This window comes from Larimichthys crocea, chromosome VI (assembly GCF_000972845.2).
Source record: "Larimichthys crocea isolate SSNF chromosome VI, L_crocea_2.0, whole genome shotgun sequence".
Classification (NCBI taxonomy): domain Eukaryota; kingdom Metazoa; phylum Chordata; class Actinopteri; family Sciaenidae; genus Larimichthys; species Larimichthys crocea.
In genome coordinates, this window is record NC_040016.1 from 11,707,237 (window position 1) to 11,734,806 (window position 27,570).

Sequence of the window (27,570 nt, forward strand, 5' to 3'; positions counted from 1 at the left end):
TGTATCTCCTCCTATGACAGAGACCAACAACATCTTTTTTTATCCATTTAGGACTGTACACTGTGACACAAGCTGTTAACACTCTACATGTTGCTCATTTTGTTTATGCCTGGAAGCCCCAACATGACCACCTGCCTGCAGATGTGATCATTGATCAGCTGTCACACAAAGTTTCCAGCACTTCACCAACACAATTAGGCCTAAGGGTTATGTCAAGATGCAACATAAAAAACATGAACACAAAATGCATAATTGATGATATATTGTTGGTTGTTTTGGACATGCCGTAAGAGACTGCGGGGAGGCAGTAAAAAAAAAAGAAAAAAAAAGAAGAAATGTTAATTTGAAGGAGCCCCCACCCTGCAAGTCAAGCCTTCGACAAAATAATTCAGCATTAAACGCACCATTAAAACAAACAGTATATTTCCCTGTAGCTACATTGAGAATATGCTTAATGAGCAGCCACAACTGCAATGTTATGAATGCCAACCCTCCATCGTTTGGGCATTTCTCTGCCTGCTCCATATTGGTGCAGTTTAAAGCCACTGGTAAATACTCTATTACAAATAACAGGTTACATATGATTCATAGTCTAAAGATTGAGAAAAGCTTTAAAAAAAATACCGTAGTGAGTTGTTGTTGTCATCCTGCACTGAATGAAACCAGCACGTACCGCTCTGTGAACAATCAATCCGCTGGTACAAACGGAGATGAAGCAGGAGCATTTAAAAAAAAAAAAAAAAAAAAAAAAGGAGGCGCCGTTATTGGTTTACTATTGCCAGGGTCTAACCCAATCCATTTCTCCCTCCTCTGCCTCCGACATGGCAGAGAGATCCTCAGCACGATCTACTGCCTCCCCGCCGGCTTCCTGCTCCGCATATCCCGCCGCTGTTTAACCCGGAGATCAACAAGTACGCAGAGAGCCCATTCGGACAGACTACCTGTGTTTCCCAGTCAGCCGTGTGAGGAGGCGCCGCATCTCTCTGAAGGTGGATCCATGGCAGCTCCTTCCCTCCCCACACACACACACACACACACACACACACACACATTTTATTAACTCTTTCGGCACCGTCTGGCTGGATCACTAAAACAGACATGAGCACTGCTGTTTGTGTTTTATAGGCCGAAAAAAATAGAAGAGGAAGATGTCATGACAGTGCGCATAGAAAGATGAAGAGCATATGTAAGATATGATGACATGAAGGCATGAGTGAAAATCAATGAGGGATGCAACAATGGTGTTCACAGGAAAATATTTAGATATAGAGTACATATTGTAGAAAGTGATTTACATTTATTATTATTATTATTATTATTATTATGAACTAATAATCCAGTGGTTGGGCTGGCATCAATCAGTCATCCAATCAGAAGAGAGGCTTATAAATATTAAAGAGACAAAACACCCAGTTCTTGCTGAAGCTAATGAGACAGGGCATGTCAAACTATATTGAGATGGTTTTGGGTACTCAAAACCACAAATAAACCTTTTAAAATCTTAAAATAAAACACCAGAAAATTCTAAAACATATAGGACCTTATAATGTATGACTCAAGTCTAGTTAATGCTGCTTCATTTAGTGAGCGGAGGTGGGTTTACCCTCTACTCACCTCTGCAAACAGTGATAGACACAATATTCAGATCATCCTCCAAGACATTCATGTAAAGTATATCCAAGTCCCGCGTTCAAAATCCCACTCAAGTAGAAGTATTAGCAGTAAAATGTAGCCTACTTGAACTATCAAGAGTAAAAGGATTAATTCTGCAGAGAAACGGGCCCTGTGAGTGATGTATTATTATATATTACAGTATTAGACTGGTGATGCAGCAGTGCAAAGGGAGCATATGGGTGCCGTGAAACGATTAATGAGATGGGAAAGGCAGGGGAAAAAAGGTCAACAACAACACTGTTCACGTTTTACGACTTCGGAAATTTGACCTTAGGCCTTGGATGGTTTTTTAAATAAATAAATGTCTCTATGGTTGAACTGCTAACATCTGAAACAGATAAGTCCACAACCTTCTTTTTTTGTCATCACAAGCCAAAAAGGCTTGTCTTTAACAATACACTGTATTTTCTAAGCTCATATGTTTTTCTTATGTAAAATCTTTTAGAAATGAGTAAATAAGTACCCAAACTGCAATAATAAGATAAATTGCGGCAGAGCAGTATGTATAGTATAAAGTAGCACAAAGTGGAACCTTTATCATTACTCAAGTACAGCACTTGAGTAATGTGCATGTTCTCTTTTTCACTTCCCAGATAAAAAAAACTATTTGTGCCTAATCTCAAACTCTTACTTATTGTTTTCATATTTTGTTAAAATCCCTTTGTTTAAAGACATAGAAAATACCCTGCTTTGAATAATTGGTCTATCTTTATACACAAAAAGGTTAAAAATGATATCTACTACTATTGTACAGAAGATGTCTTACAATGTCTCACCACTTCAAGCACTCTTCAAGTCCATTCTGGGTGTGTGTGGTTTCAAGTTTCCACATCACATTTCAAACTGGAGTTTCAAACTGGACAATAACACATTTAAAAGGTGAGCACAAAGAAACTTTCCAACATTAGCAAATGAAGGTGAAAACAGTCTTGTAGTCTTGTAGTGTCAAGCTCTGCAGATGCATCATTGTTTTTTTCCTTTTATTGATAATATTAACAACAAACAACAATTTTTTTTTCCTTTTATTGATAATATTAACAACAAACAACAATTTAAATATTGTATATATATATATGAGATATATGTGTGTCAAAGCAAATATAATATAATACATCTACATAGTGCATAGTGCTACAATTCTTCTACAAAAACAGTTTTTTCAGTCACTTTTTACAGTTCAAGTCACATTGCGTGTTGCGTCCTCTTCAGTCTGTATCGGATCTGCAGATCTCCATCAGGCTGGAGCACCCCAAAGCCGTAGCGACTGTGATTAATCGGTGGCAGTTTAGCCTCTGGGTCGCACATCTCCAGATCGAGATAGGTCAAGAGCAAGAACACAAATCTGCAGACACAAGAGGCAGAGAAGTTAAGAATAAACCGCCTCACTGATACATTGAGTTCACACTGAAACAAAAACAGTTTTCACACATCCAGTTAAAAACGTAAGATCACATCAAATAAATCAACCAATCTGAAATAACCAGCATAATTGATGATTCTGCTCTCCCTTGTGTGTTTTGTGGATTACAAGGATTGACCTTTAACCTGTGTAACTGGATATGACATCTGACAAAGACACACTCTTCCAACTGACTGTCCTCTATTGATCTAAGCCTTTTTATACAGTTCATTACAGCGTATAAGCAATAACTACATTGCGGCTTGTTGCTAATGATGATAGAGGACATGAAAGCGGGACAGAAACGATAATAGTGGAAAATATTGTGAGATGGATTTCGCTGGTCTGGTCTGGATAATTGGGATGAAATTACTGGAAATGCTTTGATCATGAATGTATCATTTTAAAACTTAACATACATCATGAAAGATATAAAAAGACATAAATCTAACACTCACTGTTTAATGGCTGAAACAGCAAACTCTTTCCCAACGCACATGTTACTTCCTGCACCCCAGGGCATGGTGTGGTACTTCACCCTTATTCCATCCTTGTAGAATTTATCCTTCACTGTCATATCGTCGTTTAAGAAGCGATCATACTTGAAAGTCTGTTAGGAAGAGACAAGGCGCACGTTAGTGGTGTGGGTTATAATATCATGCAAATGGGCTTGATCACGTGCCTTCTGCTCTGTATCTTCTGATTAAAATATTGTGCACTTATCACCTCTAACCACTGAAGACGAACAAACAGAATGAACACACGCTCTCTTGCTTGTCCAATAGTTGCTTGGAGGCATTTAGCGGTGTACCCCAAAGGATGTATTCTGTCATTGATTTAAATCACACTTCTTAATCCTGCCGCCTCAAGATTGCTTTGTGCATTATAATATGGCTTAAAAAATGATGAATGGAGCCTCCACTTTCCACACATCACAAAAACTGTTTCGTGCTATTAATAATTCGATCGTGTCAGAACATTTCGGTCAGCACACAAAAGTACCTGTGGGTCTTGGTGTATTTCTGGGTCCATCTGAGGGCTGACAAAGGGGAACAGACACACTCTGTCCCCTTGTCTGAGATGATACTCCTGTCCATTGGCCATGCGCAGGACCTTGTCCTGCACCACCTCTCTGCCGATCATTACCGCAGCGGTGTGCCGTAGAGTCTCTTTCAGAGCGCTATCTGCAGAATGAAAAGGACAGCACAGAGGATGAAATCAAAGGGGTGTCAGCGTGAGTTAAATCAGCGGTTCCTTCGGGGATAAATTAGAAGAGATACAAACATTTGCACGGATATGATTATATAAAATCGTTAAATTGAATCAAAGGTCAAACTTTTATTGGCGCTGTCATTGTTTCAGTACACAGCACTTATCTTGTTATTTCCAACAAGTCAAATAAGCCTTTGTTTCCATCTCACTGGAGAGGCTAAACCCCAAAGGTAAAGGAGTTGGAGTGAATAAGTGAAAAGGCTGCTGTTACATACCAAAAACAGGGGTGCTGTGTGCTTCCAGCATGTTGATGGGGTGATGCTGTAGGGAAGTGTCCTGAAGAGTAAGGTTTCTGAATTCTGATTTAAGAGCCTTCATGGCCTCAGGGTGAGTGAGCAGGAAGCCAAGAAACCAAAAAGCAGCAGGTCCAGCATTACACTGAAAGGAAAAACACAAAACTTAGCTCAAACTATAAATAAAATATCAGCTTCTTGCTAAAAAAAAAAAGTCAGTGTACATTTTGTATTCCTGGACCTACGTATATAATATAGAAATTCTTCTTATTATATATTATATTATTTCAATAAATGTTTCTCTCCTGTAATGCTGCAGTCTAAATATGATACGAGGAAGAAGCCAGAGAATCAGTCCACACTTTGTAGAGACTGCTGTCAGCCTTTTGGGAGAGAGACACCTGAGCCTGTCAGACAGTAATTGCTGTGGGTTAAGGGAGCTGTTCTCCTTACTTCTGCACATCTCAGGTCAGCTCTCCGTTGACAGCCAGGGCAAACACCAAAAAGCGACTAAAGGTGCATTGCAGTGTCTTTTCTGACTTCTTAGATGTTCAGACCATCAGATGTTTTAAAAGAAACAGTTTGGCATTTATAGGAATAAGTCTATCCAGTAATATTGCTTTTACACATCAGGTTTTTGTACGGATTAATCAAATGATATAAGTGGCAATACCCTGGGTTGAAGAATTAAGCCAAAAATGTGGTATTTTGAAAGCCCGGCTCCAAATATACAATATTAAATTGTCCAGTTTCACAGCACAAAATAAACATGTTTACAGTTTGGAACAAAAACAGTTTTTCAACTGTGCAGGGGAGAATTTTTATGCAAATAACTCAGCCATACGGGTTAGAGTTATGCATAATTAAGTGTATGGCAGTTTTGATTGACAGGTGGGTGCCGTCAGAGGTGGCTGGTTTCAGCAACCAGGCTTCAGTCAGGCTGCCTCAGCTCCACCTACGTCTTTGCCCATTATATTAACCAGGAGCTGGCAGTGCTAAGATGGCGATGGCCAAAACTATCACTCATGAGTTTTATAAAGGCTATGGGACATGTCACAGACATTTATAGATATAATGTGTTGATTAATGAGCTTTAGAAGCACTGGCAGGTGGCTCTGTTACCTTTGGATACAGCCTGGCTAGCTGTTTCCCCCTGTTTCCAGTCTTTATTCTAAGCTGGCTCCAGCTACATATTTAATGTATGCATGTAGGAGGAGATTCAATCTTCTCAACGAACTCTTAACATATCTCGAATAAGCCAAATGATCATTTTAAGGAATGACATGATTCACTAGTAGCTGTGGAAAAAGCCAGGAAGGTAAGACTCACAGAACACTCTCAATCTATATATGTTTCAGTCAATAACTTTGATTTGTTTGCAAATGGAAAGAGAACAGCAACCGCCAGCACGTAGGACCCATAATGAAGTGGTAGGTGGCTTGCGTGAAATCCTAGCATTGCACTCTGAAATGCCTCAGTCTGCCTGTAACACATGAATAAGCCACATTCACTATGGCACGTCTCACTACTCTCACATCTAATCCCTCTATTCTCTGCAGTGCTGCTCCAGTTTCCCTCCCAGACTGAGACTGTGTGCTCAAATATCCCTGCGGACATGATAAAGCACAAACAAATATGCTGGAGGAAGAGTGGACTTTCCCAGACCAGCAGAGCATCCGAAAAAGATCCCACAGTGGGTGGCCTGGCTGAGGTTTCACCTCTATTAAATACTGTGCACTGGTGTTACTGGGTAAACAATCACTGTTCCAGTGCGACTGGCAGGTTAACAGAGGGCCGGAGCTATTACAGCTAAAATGCAGCATTTGAGAGCAGACATTAAAGACAATCAAACAGCTTGCTATCTCCCCCACATGGCAGCACAGAGCAATGACACCATGCTGATCTTGCTTAGACCGGCGAGGTCGAGGAACAATTCTGTATTCACACCTATCAATATAGCAATATTGTTCATGTTGGCAACGTTGTACGCTTTAATAATCTGAAACAAAATAAATACGAAGCAAAACAAAGTTAGAATTCCTTGATATATCCTTGTATCTTGTATTTCAACAATGTCTGTATCCATGCACGCAGGATAAACAGCATTTTCCAGTAAAGCTGCACTGTAGTCAGCAGTGGAAAAACTGACGGCACAATTTGCACACATGAGTGTGAATGTAGAGGAAGTACAACGTCAGCTGACAAACACAGCTCTGATACACTCTGTACTCATATGCAATTACATAACCACAATTACCACAACCCAAACAAATATCATGGAAATGAATTCACATGATCAAAACTGACAAGCCTCTCGAGTCACAAGTTGAGGCAAGTAGCTATGAGTGAACTGGTAAAGAGGAATCCAGTGCCTCTCAACTGGCTATTGTTGGTACCTTGGCAAGGTATTCAAGCCTGCAGAGTGGGTGTGGAAAGTTTGCATATTTTGATGCAAATGTGTGGCCTTATTTGTGTTTCAGGCGTTCGTGTGTTACTGTGTACGCGTGAGAAAGACACAATGAACCACTTCTCACCTGTGTGGTCCACAGTTGCAAGAGTAGGGCTCTATTTTGCATTTCTGTATCAACTTCCTCCTTCTGCAAGAACCGGTAGTAGCTCTGCTGCCAGGACTCTGACTCAGATCCTCTGCTCAGCAAGTTTGGGGACAGCAGTTCCCGCAGTCGCTCCCGGGACAGGTTGGCTGTTTTGCTTTCTTCTGTTAAAGATCCAAGATTAATTCTTACATACCTTACTGGATTGTATATATATATATACAAAGTCAGATACAGTATTGAAAGTCAAATATATTTACTTTAATTTCATATGTGCAGCTTACCTCCTCTTATTGTGCCCCGGGCCAGTTTGGTAAGAAGGCCATCAAACTTGCGAAACTCTTTGTAGACTACAGTCATGTTGTCTCTCCTCTCGAACAATGTAAGATACCCGGCCCTGAGTGCACATGAATAAAGTTACAAATATTTCCATCTTTTACTACCAGTTGTATGAACACGTATATAATTTGGTTATAGTATTATGTTAGGTTAGGATGCTGTGCAATACCTGAACAGTAGGCTGTAGCAAAAACTAAAGAGTCCATCCTGTCTCCACTCGGAAGGGCCGAAGTCTTTCTGGTCACTCAGCAGCAGGTTCTGAATGTGAGTGTTCATGGAAGTGCAGAGCTTGGAGAGACTGAGACCTTGAAAATGCCTGATAATAATAAAAAAAAAAAACATATTGAGATTTGCATCACTCATTTCTTTTTACATTTTTCTGCTCCACAAAATCTGTTTATTAAAAAAAATGCATTCATTACTGTTCCATCCATTTCCTCTCTTCTGCAGGTTTGATGCTCGGCATCTGCAGATTGAAGGTTCTTTTTAGGATCTGGTTTCTGTGGCGGGAGATGTCCAAGAAGATTGTGTCATTCAGCACGGCATCAAAAGAGTTGGCGTCCAATAGCACCGTCACGTAATTACCAGCAACACGGACCTGGGAGGACATCATTTTAGTTGTTTTAATATGCATTGCTTTTTTTTATTGCAACTCATTTGAGGTGTTGGATCTATCTTTAGCTATCTGTAGCTGCCGCCAAAACTCTACAACACGATCTGTAAAAGGACTCACTGTGAAGATATCACCGTGTTTTTCTTTCATCCTGGCCAAAAACTTTGCAGCATCTTTTCCAAATTCAAGAGCGTGCCCCAACCATGGAATCCAACCTTTGTCCAGAGGCGGCTCATTACTCTGTCTGTTCAAGTACAAGGAAACTCATTAAAACTACAGCAGTGTGATAGAGTTGGTGTGTGTACCTTTCACTTATCCATGCGTCTTAGCCAACAGGTTTGAGTGTTAACATGAAGTCATGTTGTAAAAGCTTACTATCATGTGGTCGAAGTCATAAGCCATGGGAATTATTTTGAGCTTTATTCTTTCATGTTTAAGGACTAAATTAAATGCAGAAAATCTGAGTTTTATAGTCAGAATAGTTCAGTGATCAGTCATACTATAAATACTCGAATTAAGAGAAATTTTTACTATCCATTAATGTCTTAGATTAACACTTCAACTAAAGAAAAATAGCAAAGCAAAGCTTATTTAAATTACAGTATAAAAATGCTCCTTTTGTAATATTTTACAGACCTTTAGAAAATGCAATACAAATTCAACAAAATTAGAATTGATTTAAAAAGCATATTACAAAATGGCAATACACAAGGACGTACAGCAGTGTGCAGTCCTGATCAACTGCCAAGCAAGCAGACATCAACATACAAATGAATGGCTTTACCTTGTGCGAGTAGAGTAAAGGAGAATTAGTATAAGCAGTCCATTGAGCAGGAGGAAAATTGTCCATAACATGTTTCTGTGATGTCTGATACTTGTCCTGTCCTGCAGATAATTTACTCCATAGCTGCTGGCAGCTCACTTATATCTTTGAACTCGGTTTAGCTGACTGCTTTTGTTAGGGGGGAGTGGAAAGGTGTGGCTAGTGACACAAAATGTTACACAACAGTCAACTGTAGTCAGACACCAGAAAAGTCACTATATTCTAAGAACAACAGAAACTGAAATTATTCAAGCACCCCTTCACTTTTTTTATTTTATTTATATATATACTATTCTATAAGCTTAGATCACATGAAGTAACTCCTCTCAAAGGGCTGGGAAACAGCTTTGCTTTTATACCCACACACGCAGTATACCTGGAAAAAGGCACCTGAACATTTCATTGCAGTGACATCATCGAGGTAAAGCAACTCATGTTTCTTTAGTAATATGGGTGATGTCAGGTCACACATATTTCTGTGACAGGTATCACAGTGTGGTGATGCCAACATCCAATTACCCTTGAATATTGTGAAACGTCTATTTTTACTTCCCTTATAAACCCTCAAGGCTTTAAACACAAAGTATCTACTGATGTCACTATCCGCAACACCGAAACCGAAATGATTAACTGCCCCAACTCTGAAGCACAGAGTTTATGTTTTGTTATTCTTACTTTGAGTCAAAAACAATTACACAACTAATGTAATACATGTCAATTACAATCAATTATATGAATATAAAACTGATTAACTCTCATGAAACATATACTCATATACAGTGTTTTAAATAAGGGAGTAGGTGTTGTTTGGTTGCTTGGTGTGTACAGTGTACCAGCAGAGGGTAGTAATGCCCTCAACTTTGAGCTGGAGGATACAAAAGAAGAGAGGACAAAATCCACAGCAGCTGCTTTAGCTTTTCACCTGAAAATAAAGAGCTGCATAGATTACCAGGGCACAAAGTTATCACCAAGCAGCAGCTGGTATATAAAGTAAATGTCTGGTGATTTAACCCAAATACAACAATGCTCTTTGTCATTGCGTGGCTGGTAAAAAAAAAAAAAAAAAAAAAAAAAACATCCACGAAAAAGTAGATTTTTACACCCTGTGGTTAAGTTAACTTATACAGCATAAGTTAATGAGTTAATAACTCAAATGTGATAAAACTAAATGTATCCCTAAAAACAACACGTGTCGTCACACACAAGATACGTCTGTATGACGTCAGTAAAAAGAAACATAACGCCAGTTCAACACACGAGTTTGAGTTTAATTATTATTTAAAGGTCGTGAAATGGTTGATTTGGGTTTTATTTTGTTTTAATTTTTATAATTATCACAAGTTGCCGTTAGCTTGTAGCAACTTAGAGCTAACTGTGTGCTCTCCTCTAACTGGACGGACTAGCTACAACAACCTGAAACTTCAGTTCCTACAGCAAACACTTCTGCTGCAATGTGCATGGACATTTTTTTTTTTTTTTTTTTTTTTTTTTGACAATGCACCTACTGTACAGTATAGGTATACGGGCAATAAACAAATATAAATATATAGATATTAACAGTCACACACACACACACACACACACACAAATAAACATCATGTTACTTGTTTCATGTGACACGATACCAGTGTCAATAATTGCCATGTTATTGTTAAATATGTTAAATATGCAAACACTGCTGATCACTAAAGTTGCTTTTTGTGTTTGCATGCTTGCTCTGTAGACAGATGAAATCAGATGATATCATCAGTTTATTATTTTACTTTGAACGTCCGACATTACTTAAAAACAGCTGTCTAAGTTACATTACATTAGGGTGAAAGAATTACTCACACACACCATAATAGGGTGAAATGACTCACGGCCCGTTCTTATCAGCAAGTTGTGTTTCTAGGAAATGTTGTAACCTGAGTTGAATGGTGCAATGCGGTTCTTTTCCTAATTTCAGTGAATTTAAAAATTCACAAGAATTATGTGTTAAATTCATACTTACCATATGAATAGGTTATACAATGTGCACATACAATGTCACAAACAACTCATTGGGATTATGCAACATTTAATGTCCAGTGATCTGAAACCTTTTATGTATACATCCACTTATTAAAATCAACAGCATATCGCTTTATTATCATGGACACAAGTCAAAGAGACCACATTCAATCAAGTGTTGGTTCAAAGAAAAACCGATGCTATCCGATACAATAATCCTGCAGTGTAAAGGCTTGATTATTTTGGTTAAAAAATAACTTGTGTAAAGTCATCATGGCTTACATAATAAAAATACAGTGATCATTAGGCATAACCTTAAATAGTTTCACCACAAAGACTGCTGTAATTCTTACATTTACACTGCCAGGGATCTTTATTAGCCTCCTGGAGCGACCTAATGTTTTCTAGGTGGACCATGTTATGATCATTCCTTCTGTAAAGGCATATAAGTGGATGGTGTTAAAGTTTCCATGGCCTAGTTAGACACAGCTTTTTCACATTAAATCCACCCCGACTTTCATCAGGCTCACTCTGTGGCCAAAGGACTGGTGAGTAACATTCGCTCAGGGAATTAGAAGTTGAAGTGGAGATTGTGTAGTGAGAAGTGAACGTTTCCCCCTGAAGATTTCTCCTGGGCTCTCTTCCAGTTTTAACAGATGACACAGTAGCCCACAGATTTCTTGCAAATCGGGTGCAAAGGCCAAAGGATCAGGATTTCTTGTCATCACTCAAACTGCAATCTTCACACAGAAAGGCTTTAAAAAGAAAGTGCTCAATAATCTCTGTGCTATAAATTAGTTTACATTGCCTAAACATAGTTTGGATAATTGTAAGGTCAAAGGTGTGACACACGGTTGCACTTGAGAAGTCACAGGAAGTTATTTGACAGTATTTGTCAGTGAACTGCTGAAGTAAAGAGCACTGAGAGGAAAAGAACAGGTCAAAGTGTCTCTTGGAGTCATTCTGACTTCGCCTGGGGAGATATTCCATTATATTGTTTTTTTAAAAATGTCACAACTCTGTAAGAGTGTACCACAGGTTATTAGTCACACCTTAGTTTTCCACTCAGAAATAAGATTTTCTGATGTCTCATCCAAAAATAATTAATAACAATAGGCTATACAAGCTAATTAAAAAACAAAACAAATAGTTGTTTTGAATTTGAATATCCTATATAATCTGGATTATTTGGTGATTTTGTCATAGAAATATGATTTAATTTGCCAGCAGGCTACACAGTAAAACAGAGGCCCTGCAAGCAAAATGGCAGATCTTCAGTGGTTCTTGGTTGATGTTTTATCCAAAGATGCAATGATTAGTAGATTGAAATTAATTTGCAACTATTTTTTTTTGTCATGTTTGATAGTTAACTGAATATGTTTGAGTTTTAGACTGATAATTAGACAAAACAAGAAAGCTGAAGGTGCCATCTTGAATGAGCATTTCCCAATTTGATCTATTTAAAGAATAGTATGAGAATAAGTTTAAGATAAGATTATATAAGAATAGAAGAAAGAATCGTAGAATTAATCAACAGTGGAAATAATTGTTTTATCACACCTGACACTATCACACTTGTCATTTTGAAAACTAAGCCATTGATGCAGTCTTCAAGTGCCAGGTACTAGTCACTGATTGCGTAATGTTGACCTTTCATAAATCTACAGTATGAAGATGCCAGTATTTCATCCATGTGCCATCAATCTTATGTTCTGTGTCACATAATTGTGTCACGGATGACTGCATGTATATTGTCAATATATAATATAAGCCACACATTTTAATACATTTTTTTAAAAATGGCTGAAATTGTTACTGCAGTCAGCTTCAGTCTCATATGTAACATATGTCTGTGTCCTGGAAACATCCCGATCACTAAACTTCCACCTCTCTGACATACATCATGTATGATTTTGGGCAAAGGTTTGCATATCACTTTACTCAGACAAATCTCAAGTCATCCATGAGAAGAAAAGTGCTGAAGAAGGGAGGGGGGTGGGGGGAGGAGTCTCACATTGACTTTCAACATCCATTCAGCCTTTTCTGCAGCAGCACTGAACTTGCAGAGAGAGAGAGAGAGAAAATAGAGGTGGGGAGCAAAGGGGGCAGAAAAAAGGCAGACTGGACAGGGTTGTGCAGAAGGAGCTCAGTGCGATTACCGCAAAGGATGCCATAGCTGTTCCTTTCAGTGAAATGAACATCCAACGTGAGTTGTTTTCCGATTTACTGAAGAGTGCTGGTGTAGAGGAGTGGTCAGGGACGGAGATCATTATGCACTTTTAGGTCGACGTCGCCTTGAACGCAGCGCAAAAACAAACCTCGCACAGCTCCCCAAGTGCGTTTAATCTCCCGAAGTTGTGTCAAGCGGGCGATGATTCGCATCTGATTGTTGCTCAACTATCCGGAGAGGACTGCAGACAGGGCAAACGCTGCATTGTGGCAACTGAGACGCTTGATTCCTGCCCGAGGATTGCACAATCCGATCTCCCCCAAAATGTCATCTCAGGCGAAAGTCAAGAAGGACAAAGAGATTATTGCTGAATATGAGACCCAAGTGAAAGGTTAGTAACGTGCAGGCCTGCTCGCGTTATTGTTATTCTCTGTGTGTGAAGGCACTATTGCGTAACTTAACCACACTGCTTTATATGGCTCTCAGTGTGCAGTGCTGTGCTGTGGGGTGGGACAGATTTTATAGTTGGAGATGACAGTCAGTGTATTTTTAACATATCTCTCATGAATTTAACTCTGAGCATTTGGGATGCAGTGATACAGTCATGAATGTGTAACCGGTTTCTCTCCCCTTGAAGATGACTGTGCTCTCTAACACGCCTAACCCTGCATGTGTGGCCATGTAGGCTTCAGGAGCCTGATAATTTGTTTCAAAGTGCAGCTGGTATGTGTGTGAGGCTTGTCTTTTAAAGCTGCACACCCCAAAAAGGAATGAACCAATTCACCTTGGATAATCTTTCCAATAGGCTGGAGGTCATGCGTTCCTCAGAGAGTCCTACAGGAGACATCTGGGTACATTTTTACAACTTCCTCCTACGCAAAAAAAAGATTCAAATTTACATGAAATGATATTATAGTAGTATGGTGAGCGATGAGTGTATACTCCAGGACAAAGTGTAGTATCAGGAGGGATGGGGGGGAATGCATGAGACGATCACACAGCAAACAGTTCAGAAAGTCCGTAAATAATATATGCTGTCTGTATGAATTATGAACCATGAAAGGATTTTCCTGTCTGCCACTAACTATGTGACTGCATGAAACACCAAGAGAGAGAGAGGAGAGAGGATAGAGTCAGTAACACTGATGGTGTGTTGGAAAAGACAGAGCAGGATGTACGTTGGTGAGTTGTCTTCTCGGGTTTTGAGAGACAACTTCAGGCAGTGTTGACTCCGACACCTCTGTGCATCACCTTCTCACTGTTGTGGTTTTGCTCAGTGTTATGCATCAGGTTTTAGTCAGACAGAGAACAGGCTTTAGAATAATTTGCTATTTTAAACCATTATATCTAAAGGCTATACATATAAATACTATAGTGTTTCATGGACTATAAATCACCCAACAGAACTCTGAAGAACTCTGCAGAGAATTGAAAGTTGGGTTGTGAACTGGCGTTTTCGGGTCTAATACATCAACGTATAGGATCTAACCCTCACGAGGAGGAAACTACGTTTTAAATGTACAACTAGACGATTTTAACTCCACAACTCCAAAGTTTTTACCTATTTGCTAAATATGAAGTTATCTTAGCTCAGACAGGGGAAAAAACAGCAAGTTTATTTCTTGGCTGGGTGCTGTCACAACCATTTGCTGAAGGTTTTCTGAAGGCTTGGACAGAGCCAGGGTTTCCACCTGTTTTCAGTTTTGATGCTAAGCTAAACTAACTGGCCAGTTCCAGAGCACACAGACATGAGAGATATCAATACTCTCATATAACTCGGCAAATATACTCTTTTTTTGCTTTTAATGTTTTGCATTCATCCTTAATCTTGTTTGCTGTAGTCTTTGATTTCACGTGGCCCATTAGTTTTTTTATTTTTGTATTCATGACAGTCAACAGCAGCTGAGCTTGTTGCGGCTTTAATTATCCTCCATCATATGGTTCATATTATTTGTGCCTGCTGTAATATCATTTCCATGCAACTTTTAGATTTAACTGTAGAAAATATATCACATCTGTCAGTTGATTCTGAGCATAAATATGGCCTTGCACAGATGTTTTGTTTGGATGGTCTGACCCGGGCTGAACTATAACAAATTTTTGGTTTTCTTACAATATTCTATTATTTGATATTACACCAACATACATATTAACAAACAAACAAAAACACTAAACAGAAGCTATCTGTTTGTGTAGCTCTACATTATTTTAAATAACATTAGTGTCAGTCCAGTTTGAATTCATGCAAAATGAAAGCACAAAGAAACTGGTAAAGCGGTGGTGCCGCTGAAGGCATTGTTGGTGCTGATGAAGTTATTAGGATATGTATGAAAACATGTTTTAATATCTCATCAGTTAACGTTAAAATGTCCTTTTCCAGACTTAAAATAAACTACTATTGCATATGCATAGAGCGGAAATGAGCAAAGCTTGTCAACATGTATCTGGAATGAAGAGTATGATTAGCATGTTGCAGACAGAGGTGTGTTTTACTCTCGCCCCATCACACGCTTTGTCTGTCTGTCTATTTGTTTGACTTCTTCGCTCTCTCTCTCTCTGTCTCATCCAAACACACATATCAGCTTTGTGGCTGTGAGAGAGCCATCACAGCTTCGTCTTTCGTCTCAGTTTCAGGAAAAGCTTTTAAGCTGACATCTTAAGCTCATTTGCAAACCGAGCTTAGATCATTTTGGATCTGTGGGGGGCTTTACTCTGACACCAACACTGGCCTCCAATAATGCTGAGTTGCTGACTGCACAGCAGTTCAATCAGACACAATCCTAATGCACTTTGCTGTATTTTTTTTAAAAACGTGCCTCGTAGCAGCAAACATCGGGGTCTCAGTCACATTTGAACTGTGATTGTTGGTGTGCTGGTGTTTAGTTGGAGCTCAAAGCTTTACAGGTCAGGGCATGTATTCTGCAATTATTTTCATGTCATCTCTGAATCACTGATGAATGAATAGTCACACATGGGCAGGAGATACTGCATGATATCATAAAACTTAGTCACCATTTAGTTGCTGTCAACAGCTTCAATATTTTTGTTTCTCTTCATGACCAATGCATGAGTTGTCTTCTTGAATAGTACGTCATATAGGTTTCTATGTAAAGTGTTTTGGTGAAACTAGTATTTGTTTCTACATTGAGTGTAGTTGACACGCTTGAGCTATCTCTAAGCTTTGTGCTGATCCCAAAAATAAAACACAAGGGAAAAAATCAGGGGATGCCCCACATCACACATTATACTGCATTTCTATCTCTTGGCCACATTATCTTTAATGCCATTTGATCTGTTTGGCGCCTGGGTGCTTTTAGTCTCATGCACAAATTGCTCTAATAATGTATGTTGTAATATTTGCTGTTGCCAAGGGAACATGGTAACATGGAAGTGGTGCAACATTGACTTTACACATTCGCAATTGAACATTTCTAGCAATTTGTAATGATCACTATGATTGCTGTGACAAGGAAGCAACCGACCACACAAACTCGTCGGCACCATATTCGAGATCATGTGGACACACCCCTCTGTGTGTATTCATCATAAAGAAGGAATCCTTAGACTGATACTGTCTTGAAAATGCCAGGGTTGCGTTGCGACAGTGGAACAATGCCTTGTGTATGAGACATTGTCTGTTGCTGTGCTGACAGATACAGTGCATACCCGCAGTGGAGAGATTTAAAGAGAAAACTGCCTGGAATTCTGCCCACTCGGTTCTGGATTTTCCTGTCCTGTGGTTGCACAAATAACGATTCCTTTCCTTGTTAGAAATATTTGTATGGAGAGAGCGAGGGGGAAGAAATGTGAACTCAAGCAAACGGGCTGTAAAGGCATACCATAGCCATTACTGCATTCAGAAGACAAGTGTTCACAGAACACAGACTTGATTTGTGCCAAATTATGTCAACGTGTCAGTCTGGGTTAGGCCGCATGTGACTAGCCACGCATGGTTAACTGTAGACACAGCCCCAGAGACTGCTACTGGCCATTGCGATAGCTGTGCTAGGTTGGTGACAAGGACCCCATCGCTCCATAATATTTGGTGCTCTCTGTTGCAGCAGTACAGGAGTGTAACTGGCAACCCTGTAGTAGTTTGCCCACCCCCCATTTCATTACATTATCTGTCTCTCTGACTTGCCAAGTTTGAACTTCAGGGTGAAAGAGGAGGTCATGACAGCTGAGCTTCGGCAAGCACTTTCCCGTTTCTAAGACAGTAATCATACACAACAAAACAATGTGGATGATCTGAACGAGCGCCATTTTGTGTTTTGATTTTGTTTTTTTGTATTGTTTTCATACCATTGTGCATAGTGCAAACCAGACTGGCGATTTAAGCAGCTCGAAAAGTTATTTTCCTCATTTTTATTCTGCTCTCAATTTTACCCTCAAGTCTCTGGAAGCAATTAATTTATGCTCAAAATGCTTGTTAAAGTCACCAGAACATACCAGGATGTTAACCATATGGGTTAGGAGCAAAATAAACATTACAAATGGGTAAAGTCCTATTAGTGAAATTTCCACAAGCCTTTGGGTGTGGAACATTTTATTCATTTTGGCTCCACAATGTTCCCAGGCAGAGAACTTGGTGTAGCACATGACTCTGCATTTCATTTAAGGACATCTGTACTATTGTCCCAACTATAAAAAGATGGAAACGAGACTACATTAAGCTTTTGAGGCTCTGGATATTTTTCACTTGCCTCGTTGCCAGCTTCCTCGTAATTATGCATTACTCTGCGATGGCTTGAATCATTCATCGAATGTAGTGCAGTATTGCACAGTCCCTAGTAACAGTTTAAGTTCTAAAAATAACACGCTCACGGGAGAGTGAATTCAAATATCAGTCTGTTTGGTGTCTCGCTGATAAAATGATGCAGTTAAATCAGTTTAGATTTGCTCATTATATCATCTGTTCATTCTTTCACACTGTCGCTGTATGATTAATAATGAAGTCACACAGGCCGACAAATTATTTTGTTCAGTGGTCTACTTTAGCACAGGAGTACATCAGTGTTTTGAACTTGATTGCAGCCTCGTTCATCAGCACAGGCTGTTTATTGAGTATTTCTAAGCGGAGAAAGTTGCCCTTGTCCTCGGTCATTATGCTAAACAGACTGACTGCTGCGACTGTCAGAACAGGGAACTGGCCTGCTCTCACTGAGATGCCTCCAGAGGCATGTAACCAGGCAACTGGGCAACTATGGGGACCATGAGGGGTACATTTCCAAGCAGCAAGGGACTACATATTTACTCTGTCCTTCTCGTTCTTGCTCTTTCATTCACATTTTCACTCACACACTCACAGACGACGGGGGAGGCATTTTTTAAAATCCTTTATTCAAGATACAGAAACAGCATTTAGAAGTGAACAAAAGGGCTTTTCTTCTGCTGGGCCATCTTTTCCATTGATAAAGTTCCTTTCTGTAGTGTAGCCGCCATATGCATGCTTCAAACAGTCTGTCATAACGGAATCTTCAGCCATCTCAATGTTGCTCAGCTGCATTTTATTGTCTTGAAGAGAGAGTAGCCTTGTATATTTCCCCAGTGTGTGTGTGTGTGAGTGTGTGTGCATAACAACACAGATGTGAGTTTACCGGTATGTTAGTTTAGCATGGTATATCTGCTTTGAGTTGCTCTGTGAGATCTGTCAAAATCTTGTGGTGTTTGATAGAGCTGACCGGTAATTAAAATGCTTGTTTATTGACAGTATGATATGATCTTATGGTGTTATTGTTCTGCACACGTCTGTCAATCAAATAGATGATTTCAAGCAAACCATAATTAAAAAAAAACTAATAAAGTAGCTTTCTTTTAATGCTTTTAATGAAGCGTTTTGTTTTATGTAGTGAATAACGGTGGATCAGTTTATAGCTTTCGGCATCAGTTTCTTTATTTTCTTTAATTTTTTTATGCCCATTTGCAATATTGTGATACATGTAGACATTTTGTAGTAAAGCTATCAATAACCTGATACTGATGTCAACCATATCACTCAGCGCTATACGCTCTGATGTGATTTATGGTTCGTCTGCTACAACGCATTCAGCAGCCACTTAGTCGCTAGATTTATGGCAGCCTTGCAATAAACAGTATATGGATCAAATGAAATGTTATTTGTTTTCCTTTTCAGTGTTAATATAAGACCATAAAAATGCTGTTATTACTCCAGTGGCTGTTTTTATCACCTGAAATCTCAGAAGTGCCAATACAATTGAAGATTTATTTCTGGACATTTTCAAAAATCTAGATGGTCTAACTATAATCCTAACACACAAGTGACGGCAGTGAAACAGGCACAGGATGAGGTGAAATTAATGTAAGCTTAACCTAACTCTCTGTTGAGGTATGTTGACCACAACATGAGGCATGCTAAGTGTGCTACTGACAGGAAATATGGTGTTTTCCTGCTGTATCACAGTGTAAAGCATTTACCTTTTTAAAAATGATTTGTAAGTACCATATCGACCATATTTTCAAACTTTAGACCAAACCATATTTTTTTTCCTCATTCTCAGACTATGAATAGGAACAGTGAGTTTCCAAACCTCATAAGCAGAAAAACCACAGCAATCTTGTAATCGAAAGAATTCCTGCAATTTGTTTTTTTTTTTTTTTTTTTCAAGACAAACTTCTCTAAAGGCTCACTCAGCACAATGCATTTTGAGGAGCTGACCTATTTTATATTTTTCCGTGCTGTCTGCTGCAATCATCAGACATGCATCTCATGTGCACGTGTGCTACCCCAGCATTTAGACACCCCCACACTCCCTCCCTCCCTCCCACTGCACGCACACACTTATTCAAATACACACAGCAGACAAATGCACTTTGTCATCCAGATTTATCCAATTATGATGACTTTGTTGTTTTATTAGCACTTGTGCTTGACCGTATCCTCACATACTTATATTTACTCATGTGCTGTGGTCAAGCCACTGTGGGTTAAATGCTGACCTGGTGCACTGTTTTGTAGGCAGAAATGAGGCCCAGCATGTAACCCCACTCCCCCCAGAGAAGCACTATTTATTCTGAAGGTGGTCTCCCCTTTTTTGATATGCAGAGATCCGTAACCAGCTGGTGGAGCAGTTCCGTTGTCTGGAGCAGCAGTCTGAATCCCGTCTGCAGCTGCTGCAGGACCTGCAGGAGTTCTTCCGTCGAAAGGCCGAGCTCCAGCTTGAGTACTCCAGAGGCCTGGACAAACTGGCAGAGCGTTACTCTGCCAAGATCCGCACCTCCAGAGAGCACCAGCACTTCAAGTGAGTCTCCCCGCTGTCTGTCAGCTAAGCACTGGAACGTCTGTATCGAATGTGTTTGACTGATAAATGAGTGTCACATATTTCATACTGATCACTGGCACGGGCACCGTGAGATGGAAAAATAGAAAGACAGACAAGGAGAGGAGGGATAAAAGCAGAAGAAATGACCTGAAATGAAGCCAGAGCCAAGGAAACTTGTGGCCTCAGGCTTCTGTGTTTCTCCCAACTAGGTCAGACTCTTTATCCCCCCCCACCTCCCCGCCACCGCCCCGGCTTTTCTATGTGGCTGTCATTTCATTTCCATTCTCAGACAACTTCATGCTAGACTGCTACCCAAATGCTCATATTTTTTTCAATGGGCACAAATGAAATTAGGGCCTCAGTCAGGAGTCTGAAGAAAAAAAAAACACAGGCTATTTTACTCAGATTGATGTTAACGGTTTGTAAACTGTAAATATTTGTGTAAGAGAGATCTATGGTCATGAAACAAACATACCCTGCAGCATGTTGAGGAATTACTACTCGGATGCTCTGACCAGCCTGCAGCTTGCTTTGACTTTTAGATCATTGTCTGACTGTACATGCTGCCCGTGCATGCTTGTTTTTGTCCATGTCCACAAAAACAAGACAAAATACATTCTTAAAATCTTAAGCCTAAAAGTTTGCTCCTCACTTTGGAAATAGACCAGTTAGGGCTGCCACATATGGTTGAAAGCTCCTGGAAAAAAAAGTTCAGATGAATTTGTCAAATTTAGAAAAAATCTACTTTTCTAATACCCAGTCTTGTCGTTTTAAATTTGGAAATTGAACCTACCTTTTATAAAGCACGACCGTACAGATGGTGTAATCGATTCATAGGCTGTTACGCACCCTTTCATGTGACCTGGCTGTGTCAGTCATGTGTAACAAACACGTTGGTTTATTCAGGAGAGGTCTTCCCGGCTCTCTTTCAGTCTCTCCGGCCAATTGGATGTAAAGTGTAATCATGGCGGAGAGCCCCCGTCACTGGGACATTGATAAATGGAGCGTTTCCTCAAAGGGAGACCCCTGCAAGAGATTCACATTGCATGACTTCTCTCTACACCCTGCTGTCCCAGATTCTCCCCCGTCACATTAAATGGTCATCATTATATCTCTCTGTCAAAGGCTAGATTCATACTCACAGACTACAATGGACTGACTAAGTCTATCATTAATAATCCCACATGGTCTTCTCTTTTGGGTTTCAGATTTGGCTCTGTACTCTCTGGTTTCATTTAAATTTTTTAAAGCAGAGAAACCATTGAACAGTGCCCGTCTTTTTTATCTGTGATCCTTTCAAATTTCCCTTTCTGGTGTCAGATCTAATAAAGCGGCTGGAAGGAGATTGTCAACGAACATTTTCAAAACCTTCTGTGGAAGAGTAACTATCAAAAATGTGCTTATAAGAGAAGATGACTCTGTGTACTTCTTTTTAAAAGACAATTTCTATCCGACGTGTTTTACAATAATTATAGGTGCATTATGTGCTAGTTCACTATCAGTTGGCTAGTGCATTTCATTTTATGATGGAGAGAACTTTTATTTGACGGTTATCGCTGTACTTTTTGTATGCTGCCAGGCAGAAAACCACCTTCTGTCATCTCCCTTGAACAGTTCTGAACCAACTCTTTTGTGTCCCGAATACTACAGTCTCATCCTTATTCAAGACCAGCCAACAGCCAAAGATGTACAGTCAAGGTCCTGGCATCCCGTGTAGTACAGGATCAAACAATCTGCTTGAAAGGAGGGCCTATAGGGATAGCTTGTTCATGTTTTTTATCAAAGTGTTAAAGGATGAAAGAAAAAGCCAAAAAAAAAGAGAAGAAGATGCTGATGCCAAGCACTCTAGATTACCTTTAGCATCGAAAGTGCAACTCTTTTAACTTGCAGACTTTTCAGATTTCTGTTGCGTGCCGTGTACTAAGTTTGTGCTACTTTTTTAACATCATTCACCCAGACATAAGGGTAGAGCTAATATAAAAGACGGATAATTTACATGTAAAAATGATGAATGAAATAAGTCAGATCTAGACTGACAGGTATTAAAGGGCCAGCGTGTACGATTTAGAGAGCTTTATTTACAGACTATGACATAAATATAATATAATATAATAATATAATATAAAATGCATGAGTTCATTAGTGTATAATCACCTGAAAATATAAATTGTTCTGTTTTTGTTACCTTAGATTGAGCCTTTAATATCTACAGATGCCACAGGTCCTCTTGCACAGAGGAGTGTGTTACACCGCCATGTTTCCACAATCGCCCTGGACAGCCAAACCAAACAATTGCTCTAGAACAAGTGTGGGGTTGCAGTCCACACTACAGTCATATTTCACTTCAAAATAACAACGACAGCCTGAATAAACCTCAGCTGGGATAAAAAATGATCAAAGTTTCAATCAGTTGATAGAAAACTAGTCAGGACAACTCTTTTTAATGCGATCTTCAAAAGTAAGACTCAAAAAAACTACTACAGTCCAATGTTATAATGTGGATCAGTGTCTCATCTGATGATTTGTAGTTGGTCAAAGAAATAATTTGGAATTTAGAATAATTTATTAGACTTTAGGTTTGCCGCACTGCATCTGAAATAGGCAATGACGATAGTGCAGTTACTGAAGGTCACGTGAAAGATGTTGATATAAATATGCAAAAAACATCCTGGAGCAACAAAGGGCTCCTTACAACCAGTTGTGTGGTTAAAAAGTATGAATGAATTTGATGAATCTTGTGATATTAATGTAACAACGTAGCTGCTTGTGGTGCTTTGTGCTGTATTCTGGCACAGTGGGAATCCGTATGCAAGTTATATTTACAAATCACAAGCAACAAAATGGCATTCAGTTCGACGTGCAAAAGAATATCAGTTTTTCAGAAAATCAAGATTTTGATGAGAGAGATAATTGTGGCAGCCATGCTCGACAAACTGAAACAGTTCATTACTCCTTATCTGGCTGCTGACAGCTCGTGTGGTACGATTAAAAAAAAATAATATGTGGGTGCAAAACAGCAGAGATGTCTATCAGGGTATGAACTTATTTTGAATATCCTCTTCCCTGTCAATAAAGACATGCAAACTCATTGATCTTAACTTCTCTTCTTTCTTTCAGCAGCCATTAAAGGAGAAATAAAAAGGCTTTGCATACAAAGTAATATGACACAGCATTTTTTTGTACTGGAGTCACAATTGTTGTTGGTCAGAAAAACAGTTAAATGCCCTCTAAAGGCAAAAGATGAAGACAAACAAACTCTTTGGTGTGAGGATAATTGAACTCACATGCTCCCTCGAGCAAGGATGCAAGTGCAGGCAGCATGCTTTCTGTGTGTGTGTGTGTGTGTGGGTGTGTGTACAGCTGCCTCCTTTTTTGCTGATTCCTCACCACATGTGCAGTGACCCCTTGATCTCTAATAAGTAAACCCCCAGAGCTGGTATCAATAGATGAAATGTAAGACCTGTTCTGATGGTCTTCATTTTACACAGACATGAAACTTACCAAAGCCTGATGATCGAGTATTTTGATAAGAGTTGAAGTAATGATGCAACAGTTGGTGTGCTGATGACCTCAGCTGTAATTTAGTTTGTGGTGGAGACGATAACACATTTTTTCGTACTTATTGGTTATACATATACGGCCTAAATGTTGGAGTTGTATTAGTCTACATCGTCTTTCTTTTGCTGTTTCAGAAAGGACCAGAATCTCGTGTCCACTGTGAACTGCTGGTATTTGGTCTTGGAGCAGACCAGGCGGGAGAGCAGAGACCACGCCACTCTCAGTGACATCTACAACAACAACGTCATTGTCCGTCTGGCACACGTGGGCGAGGATGTCATCAGACTTTTCAAAAAGGTCAGAATTGGAATTAAATGGATGAGGGCATGTAACCCTGACCGTTACTAACGCACACAGTCACAGAAACTTATCTGCTCAAACTGCATGACTGAGCCCACAGATCAGGGAGCTTGACGCCAGACCAACAAAAATATGTAAAAATATGTTTAAACGTATCAGGACATACAGTATATTTCATGCTGTGTGGTTCTCATACAGCATATCATGACATCAGATTCACAATGCCATTGTCTCTTGTTGTGAGCAGTAATGTTTAATCAGCAGCAGTTTAATCTGATTGATATTTTGCATGCACAGGCCTTTTTTAAAGCCTGGCTTCATTACGTCGATGCCCAGAAGACTATTCTCACCCATCACTGAGGTTTTAGCTGCCTTACAATGCACCATTTTAAGTCTGGCAGTATTGCGAGAGGCTATGGAGTAGCAAGTGTCAAAAGTAAAGCTTAACACGGTTGGTGAGAGATTTTGTTACACTTTTTAAAACTCGCCCATTCATCATGCGATGATTGTCATTCTCGATACCATGCTCGGTTTACTCCACGTTTCAGATCACTAACCTTTCTTTGATGGTCTTTACACCTCATCACTCTTGTCTCCCATTCATTTCACACCAGATTCACATTAAACAGGACTCATTCAGTAACTTAAGAGATTTAGCTTTAACTTATTTCATTCAAAATCTTCAACATCATAGTATACTTTTGTGTAACACACTGTTCTCGGCTCTCTCATTTTGATAAGGGATATGTTTGATGTACAGTACGCGTGAGAGGTAGCAGGGTGCCTGTGTTTCAGCGGCTATGATGAACAGTCTACCATGGGGATCTTAGATCAGTATCGTTTGACAGTGGCATGAGTCCACAGTAAATTTATGCCCTCCAGTGGGCTGTGCACTGTCACGATGGGAGCCTTGATGAGAATGGGGTGGCTTGCGGCCAGCACAAAGAGCAGGACTAATAACCTCTGGCTGAAAAAACTGTCTCCCTCTGCAAAAAGTTAGCTCAAATTGTGACAAAGTTCTCCAAAACAATAATCCTGTTATGCTGTAGCGTCTTGGTTCAGCTGCAGTGCAGTCTCACTGCTAATGAATTACACATGTGGGGAAGGGAATGAATCAACTCTGGCGTGTGTTAAGTCAAAGTTTAAATGTACTGAATGTGCTGTTGTTTAATTATTGTCACATGTGAAAAGGCAAAGGTTGCTGTTTTGACAAGTGGCCCCTGAGAGGTGGCAAACAAAAAAAAAAAAACAGGACAGATTGGGTTGAGCATTGCTCTGTATCCAGTCAAAAGGATTTTTAGAGTCACTCTCCACTGGCCACATTCCTCCTCTTGAGCTGTAAGCCCCGTCATGGGACATGTCCAATTCTTCATAGACTCTTAGCCCCTGTAACTGAGCTGAAACTGTGACACAGCTCCTTGGGAAATGTTCTGCAGTTTCTGCACTGTTCTATTTTTGTCTGCATGTGCACTTCGGTCATTATATTAGATCCTTTCTGCTGCTGAATAATGACAGCATTTCAGTGCTGCTGACATCCCTCACATATAAAATATACCCCGGCACACAGCCTTTGTGTTTTTCCACTTTCAGGAAGGCAAATCTCTTAAATAACCGAGCTGTTATTCCTAGGCGTTTCAATACCTTCCTTCCTTTGTCCTTTCAAACGTGCAGTTTTCATCACCTAGAAAACTATAATCTGTTTTTCTCTTTTACAGAGCAAAGACATCGGGGTGCAGATGCACGAGGAGTTGGTGAAAGTCACCAATGAGCTCTACACAGTGAGTGAACAAATATCATTGCCCTTTTATGCCTATCCTTTCTTTGTCTACACCAGCCAGACTGTTTTGCCTTTCTCCCTATGTTAGCCGCCTCTGGCTCGTCAATCCTGAGCCCAGGCTTTTTTTCATAGGTGAACCTCTAACCTGTGAAGCAGCTGGCCTGAAACTGCGCACAGCAGATATGCCTTATCAGCAGTGCACCCTCTAACAGGTCATTTTCCGCCTTCTCCGGTGGTTGTGAAAGGATAAAATTTGCTTTCTTTCTCCCGCTGTGAATTTCTACTTCAGTTTGAAGGGGAGAGCGTTCTTGTCCCTGGCTGTGCTTCGAGCGGACTCAGCAGTCTGTGCTGCAGTGGTGCACTGTGCTCACAGAAAACACAAGCTGCTGTAATAGTTTCCGTTAATGTCACATGTAGTCACACGCGTCTTTTTGTACGGGGGGGGGTAACAGTTGTCACTCCTGTCAATTGTTGATTGTTGTATTGTACATCCAGAACACACAGACACCCCTTGTGAAAACACGTGTGCATGCGTGACACTAAACATACGGAAACGGTCTGTGTGGTGCTGAAATGGCCAATGAACTGATCACAAGAGTGCTTCCTTCTGGAGGTTTTTGTTTGGCTATTCAACAGCAAATCTACAATAAGAATCAGTTTATATGAATCAAACAATTCAGCAGATTAACATATTATTTTATATATGATTTAAAACTCTAAAACTAGGGACTAATGTGAGTATACGATTAATTTTAGGCAAACTAACTACAGGTTGTGAAACTACAGTTGAATCGAGCATATAAATATATTTTATTTTTCATAGGTTTTTAAAAATGTTTCATAACAAATAAACTGTGACACACTTAGATACTCCAGATGTTTTACAGTAGTTTTCATTTTCAAGATTTATTATACTGTTATTATGCTTTGGCCTTGAGTTGTATAGAATTTAAATGTAAAGTAAAACATTTGAACACATCTTATGTTAAGATTCTGACTCCCATTGTGCTTCATTGATTATTTTATTTTCATTTTAAATGAAGTGTGAAACGCCACATTTGGCTACTTGCGGCACACTTGACTACCTGCATTATGTCTAAAATATAAAAACTTTAAGTGATCAATGAAAGAGAATTAAAAACTTTGTGAAAAGTTAAGGTCTTTTTACTTAAAACACATTTATCATGGTGCTGTAAAATTGATTGTATATAAAAAAACAACAACTATAATTACACTAAAGTTAAGCGGTCTCCATAGTGCCTTAAAGGCAAATATTTGAAGCGCTGGTTTCATTCCCTTTAAACATATCAGGGAGTGAAGACAAACAGGAAGCTGCTGTGATCTTGTGCAGAAATGAGCCAAGCAATATCCAAGGGATTCTGTAACATGGTTTTTGTTTGTTTACATGAATACTTTCTGAAAGATAAGACGGGGACAAAACATGATATTATAAAAAAACAAAACAAAAAAAAAAACACTTAAATTGCAGTGCAGTTTCAGTGACTATTGATGACCGCTCGCAGGCACGTTTTTAAAAGGATGTTTGGGACGAGCAAATCACAAATAGACAAAGCAGAAGTACTTGTGT

The 27,570-nt window shown here is 39.6% G+C and overlaps 3 protein-coding genes across 7 annotated transcripts in view; 1 reads left to right on the top strand and 2 right to left on the bottom strand.

The window, feature by feature from the left end:
* The window catches only part of kcnb1 (potassium voltage-gated channel, Shab-related subfamily, member 1), a 33,082-nt gene extending 32,051 nt beyond the window's left edge, over nt 1–1,031 (bottom strand). The window contains exon 1 of one of the 2 annotated variants that reach the window (XM_010732816.3): nt 625–1,031. The gene's annotated coding sequence lies outside the window, so the exon portion shown is untranslated. The remainder of the gene's footprint in view (nt 1–624) is intronic. The other variant, XM_019263050.2, reaches the window with a different exon arrangement.
* Nucleotides 1,032–2,695: 1,664 nt separating this feature from the next.
* ptgis (prostaglandin I2 (prostacyclin) synthase) lies at nt 2,696–9,023 on the bottom strand. Its single transcript, XM_010732803.3, has 10 exons — nt 8,867–9,023; nt 8,203–8,326; nt 7,892–8,067; nt 7,639–7,785; nt 7,415–7,527; nt 7,113–7,294; nt 4,561–4,723; nt 4,076–4,257; nt 3,532–3,683; nt 2,696–3,016 (listed from the first exon to the last, which is right to left on the bottom strand). Exons 1-10 carry the CDS (start codon nt 8,935–8,937, stop codon nt 2,857–2,859), a joined length of 1,470 nt encoding a protein of 489 aa, XP_010731105.3. The 5' UTR covers nt 8,938–9,023; the 3' UTR covers nt 2,696–2,856.
* A 3,872-nt stretch (nt 9,024–12,895) lies between these two features.
* The window catches only part of LOC104920520 (SLIT-ROBO Rho GTPase-activating protein 3), a 28,747-nt gene continuing 14,072 nt past the window's right edge, over nt 12,896–27,570 (top strand). Inside the window, exons 1-4 of one of the 4 annotated variants that reach the window (XR_002042134.2) lie at nt 12,896–13,458; nt 20,131–20,326; nt 24,040–24,202; nt 25,921–25,983. Coding sequence is in view for 2 of the 4 variants with exons in the window: in XM_010732802.3 (XP_010731104.1) it covers nt 13,392–13,458; nt 20,131–20,326; nt 24,040–24,202; nt 25,921–25,983 (489 nt within the window). In the remaining 2 variants the exon portion in view is untranslated. The remainder of the gene's footprint in view (nt 13,459–20,130; nt 20,327–24,039; nt 24,203–25,920; nt 25,984–27,570) is intronic. The other 3 variants (XR_003462518.1, XM_010732802.3, XM_010732801.3) reach the window with 3 other exon arrangements.